A 4,793-nucleotide genomic window follows, 5' to 3' on the forward strand; every position below is an offset into this window, starting at 1 on the left:
TTTTTTTTTTTTTTTTTTTTTTTGGGCGAAGTGACTTTGGCAGCTGTATGTCCCGCCTCCCCGACGGACCTGCACGGTCTGAACCGATGGACTGAATCTTGACGGAAGCATGCGACGACTCATAAATAATGATAAAAGATAACTTTTATAACACACATGAACATAATTTTTTTCTAAGTGTGAATGTCGAACTTTAATCTCTTATTTTAGCTTGAGATGGCTCAAGATGCTTCCCGAAATATCAGACGATATTACAGAAACACTTACAAATATGGTGCAGGAGCACAGACGATATGTGAGTGAGTTCTTTTACATTCAAGCTCATTTGACTGATTCAAAGTACTGATGCATAGCTCGAACTATTCTGCAGACCTGGCTCCTGGGGGCTCTGATGACTGGGCGTACAATCTTGGCATCAAGTACTCGTTCACGTTTGAGCTCCAGGACCGCGGACGCTATGGCTTTCTTCTGCCACCATCTCACATTTCCCAGGCATGCAATGAAGCACTGCTTGCTGTGAAGACTATTGCTCGAAGGGTCATAGACAAAACAAAAGCTTCAATAAGTCCTTCTTCAACTGCATAAGTAGCAGTACAACAAAAATATACATGATAATAAAATCAGGATAAACCCTGAAAATGACTGTGACTGTGCTCAATTTGTGTGGTTTTTTTCCCCCACCGGTTGACAAGAGCTCAGATCTCACAGTGAAAGTGCTTGAAACTATTTATTTTTACAATAAATACAGCTTTTTGACGCAGTGTATTTCTTTTTTGCTTATGTATTCCTTTTTGCATAGGAACATAACAAAACATTAGAATTGGTATTTAAACAGTTCTCTTCATCATGCCTTTCACATTTTGACATCATGCGTTAAGCACACCTAAAAATTTATGAAAAACATGATTTAGGCCATTATTTTTAAAAAGGTACGATTTGCTACGTCCGTTAATTTGACCAGGCACACACAACTTCATGACTGACTACTTTAACAATATAAAAAAATCCAATCCAACACCCGTATTAAAAAAAATTCTTATTTTCTAATAACATTGATCAGATTTTATCAATACAGTTACAAAAGTATTAATTCAATAGTGTGGGGGTTTTTTTTGTGCTTGAACTTTACAGTGGCGTGTACACTGAGTTCTATCTAGTATTTTTATTTCCCGGATACACGGGGGATTAAACATAATGGGAACAGCTCTCCGTCTCATTCATAAAAATTCCAGTTCTGTATTTTTGCTGTGTCTTGAACCACCAGAAAACTTAGGTCCAAATGAATGTCATCTAAGGGCTGTAACTTAAACCAGATTTATTTATTTATCTATTTATTTCAATATAATCAAAAATGGTTTCTGAGTACAGTAGATATGTAAGCTGATGGGGTCGTTGTTTTTAGTGGATAGCTCTACTTTAAGAATGGGCAAAAGGAGAGATAGAATCCTTTGAATGCAGTTTTATTAAAAGGGAAAAAAAAGACGTCGGCACCGCAGCACCTTCGAAGAGTCCAACTCCTTTTTCCGGTTAGTAAAACACTTCCTGTTTCCTTCAGCCAATCAGACGCTCTCAATATAAGCATGTTTAAGAAATTATTAAAGAGAATATAATTTAGGTAACTTTAACATCAAAGAAAATACTGTAATGTTCAAACATAAAATGATAATCAACAATTTAACAAAGGCCTACAGATATATAACATGACTTTCAGCATGTCATTTGTGACCTGATCGTGCCAGCGAAGGACAATGTAAAAGAAAAAAAACTTCAACCGTTAGATGGCGCTAGTATTATTCATGCGTCTCGCGTTGCCTTTCGCGGGCGCCAAAGAAGACTGTGGTCTATGACGCACATCCTCCGTCAATATGCGGACTCCCCGGGAACTATTAGAATTCGCCTTTGAGGAATAAATGTAATTTATTCAGTTAATAAATCTTATATCTGGATAATAGTAGATGCGACACCGATTCAGAATCCTGGGTGAGCGGTCTTGTTGTCTGTTCATTGTGCAGCATACGCGCTCGGAATCACGAAGGCCTCGCGCTCAATGAAAACACGAAGTGCATCATGCTAGCTTAGGCTCTTTCGTTTGTTTGCCTCAAACGTTAAGGTCCATACGTTTTACGAATGGTTCAATGCAGTTTACTGTTGTCGTTTGCAAGGATAGTAATCACCGTCGGTCTGTTTGCATCGCAATTTAAATCATACAGGCAAGGAGGCATTTTGCTTTCCCAAGACTCGCACACAAGAGTGCGTTTTATGGAGTTAGCCCCACTTAATAGGGACTTGGACTTTTTTCCCTCAAAATTGTTAAATCATATTTTAAATGGTTTTACCAAATGCACCACAATTTAACAGAAAAAGTATTTCTCCATTTGTCAAATTTGATTAACCCAGTCCTGATAGATTTAAATTTGAATTTCATAAAATCCCCCCGTAATTTTCGTGTATGCGGATATAATGTATCCATACAGTTAAATGTGACCCGGGATTTCTCAGATGTTCCACTCTGTTGGTGAAGGTCTGAGAGTACAGACAGTTGACAACAGACCATTTACATGCATGTATATATGGGAGTAAGGTGGATGAAAAGAGCCTCTGTCCACGATATCGTCTGTCTGATCATTGATGTTTTTGAAAGCAAGAAAAATCAGTGGTACCGGCAAGTTGAATATATGTTGACAGTATTTATATTTTACATATTTGATACATGGCGGCCCGTTGGTCCAGTGGTTAGCGCGTCGACTTCACAGTGCAGAAGTTCCGGGTTCAATTCCAGCTCAGGCCTCCCTGTGTAGAGTTGCATGTTCTCCCCGGGCCTGCGTGGGTTTTCTCCGGGTACTCCGGTTTTCTCCCACATCCCTAGGTGTGAGTGTGAGCGTGGATGGTTGTTCGTCCGTGTGTGCCCTGCGATTAGCTGGCAACCGGTTCAGGGTGACCCTCGCCTACTGCCCGAACACAGCTGGGCTCGGCTCCAGCAACCCATCGCGACCCTTGTGAGGATAAGTGGGTCGGAAAATGGATGAATGGATTTATGCCATTAGTTCTGAAAACTGTCATATCTAAAGAAAACAAAGTATCTTTTCAGTCTAATAATCTTTACTACCAAGTGCTGTGGGTATGTTCTCTCAGGAAGTCAACTGCCTGTATTGAGATCATAGTTGATTCAATGGTTGTGTTTGTCCAAACTTGTAACAACAGATTTTTGCATGATTTCCACCAGTCCTGCAGAATGTCCAAGATCAGGCGGAAGGTTACAGTGGAGAATTCAAAAACAATATCCGATAGCAGCAGCACCACCGCATCCAGCAGCACCAACAACCCTGCGGCCCCTTCGCGACGGCCCAGCGTGTTTGAAAGACTCGGCCCGAGCACCGGAAGTAATGCTGCTGATGTATGTACAACACAGATTGTGGTATGTAATTTCTGTGCTGTCCACTGTCATGAGTCAAATGCTCATTTATGTCTTTCAGAGTCACTGTAGAAATTGGCTGAAGACAGGAAACTGCAGTTACGGAAACACTTGTCGCTACACACATGGAACTCACCCACGAGGCAAAGGATTTAATTTCAGCCGGTATGTTGCTTTGTTTTTTAAGTAGGCTGAAAATTTGGAAAATAATGGAATTGTCTTTTTTTGGTTTTTTTTGTTTTTTGTTTTTTTTTAACCTTAATGTTGTGATTGCGATGGAACATAATTTTTTTTCTCCCTATAGTCATTTTGTAATGTATTTTTCAACAATGAATTAATCTTTATTCAAGTAAACAATGTCAGATCTCTTATAATTACAGGATACTAAGATATTGGTAAATTAAGCATTAATTATTATGAAAAACAGTATACCATGAGAACATAATTCTGCAATTCAAGTAAGGCGAACATGTAAGTTTACACTGTACTGTGTGAATCACTAAGAAATCCCACAAACTAAAGGCAAGGCAGCGACTTTGTATTGTACGTTTCATACACAAGGATTTTCAATGTGATTCACACAAGCAAAGACATCTAAAAGCATTTAAAAACACAACAGCTAACTACATTCAGAATCAGAGAGAAAAAACTTACATTGACAATAATAAACACATTAACAGAAGACTTTAAACAACATTTAAAAGTAAAGAAATAAAATTAGGTGTGTCGATTCAAACAAATCTATGACTTTTAACTATTCAACATATCCAAATAAATTTTTCATTAAACATAATATCTAAACATGTGGACTGCATTTCTTAAACATTGACATATCATCTAGGCCGATAAATAAAATTGTTATGCTAGTGGTGCAACAGATCATTTCGGATCAGCAAAAAATAAAACAAGATGAATAGAACTCTGTATTCATTTATTTTATAAAACATTTTTTGTTCATTAAATAAAAAATAAATAAATAAATAACGTTCAACTCAAAACGTCATATATAGCCATTAAGATTTCAGGAACACTGCAATATAAAGCAGGATAAATTCTTATTTTATATCTGGACCGTGAATGAAAAAGACCTCAAAGTGCAATTTGAGGACATCCTTTTCCTTGAAACATGGAGAGTGAATTGCAAACTCTCTTCATTACTACAATAAAAATTGTGACAAGCCGAAATGTCAAAAGGGGTGTTCACACGGCACACATTTGCTCCGGCGCTGCACCGATGTATTTTGTTGCGATATATTTTACACCGGAGCAAATTTTGTGGAGCGTTCACACATACAAAGCCCCTGAGCGTGTTAGCACCGGTGCAGCCCCGATGCAGCCCCACTTGCATTCACATGGCAGTTTCTGCAGCGGTGCACAACGC

At 38.5% G+C, this 4,793-nt stretch overlaps 2 protein-coding genes across 3 annotated transcripts in view; both read left to right on the forward strand.

Annotated features, from left to right (window-relative positions):
- The window catches only part of cpb2 (carboxypeptidase B2 (plasma)), a 4,945-nt gene extending 4,306 nt beyond the window's left edge, over positions 1-639 (forward strand). The window contains exons 10-11 of the mRNA XM_019878394.1: positions 211-295; positions 371-639. Coding sequence (XP_019733953.1) covers positions 211-295; positions 371-585 — 300 coding nt within the window. The 3' untranslated portion in view covers positions 586-639. The remainder of the gene's footprint in view (positions 1-210; positions 296-370) is intronic.
- A 1,192-nt stretch (positions 640-1,831) lies between these two features.
- The window catches only part of zc3h13 (zinc finger CCCH-type containing 13), a 20,675-nt gene continuing 17,713 nt past the window's right edge, over positions 1,832-4,793 (forward strand). For both annotated transcript variants that reach the window (XM_019878474.1, XM_019878475.1), the window contains exons 1-3: positions 1,832-1,980; positions 3,224-3,394; positions 3,474-3,577. In XM_019878474.1, the coding sequence (XP_019734033.1) occupies positions 3,233-3,394; positions 3,474-3,577 (266 nt within the window). In that variant the 5' untranslated portion in view covers positions 1,832-1,980; positions 3,224-3,232. The remainder of the gene's footprint in view (positions 1,981-3,223; positions 3,395-3,473; positions 3,578-4,793) is intronic.

Source organism: Hippocampus comes, unplaced genomic scaffold, assembly GCF_001891065.2.
Source record: "Hippocampus comes isolate QL1 unplaced genomic scaffold, H_comes_QL1_v1.1 scaffold345, whole genome shotgun sequence".
Classification (NCBI taxonomy): Eukaryota; Metazoa; Chordata; class Actinopteri; order Syngnathiformes; family Syngnathidae; genus Hippocampus; species Hippocampus comes.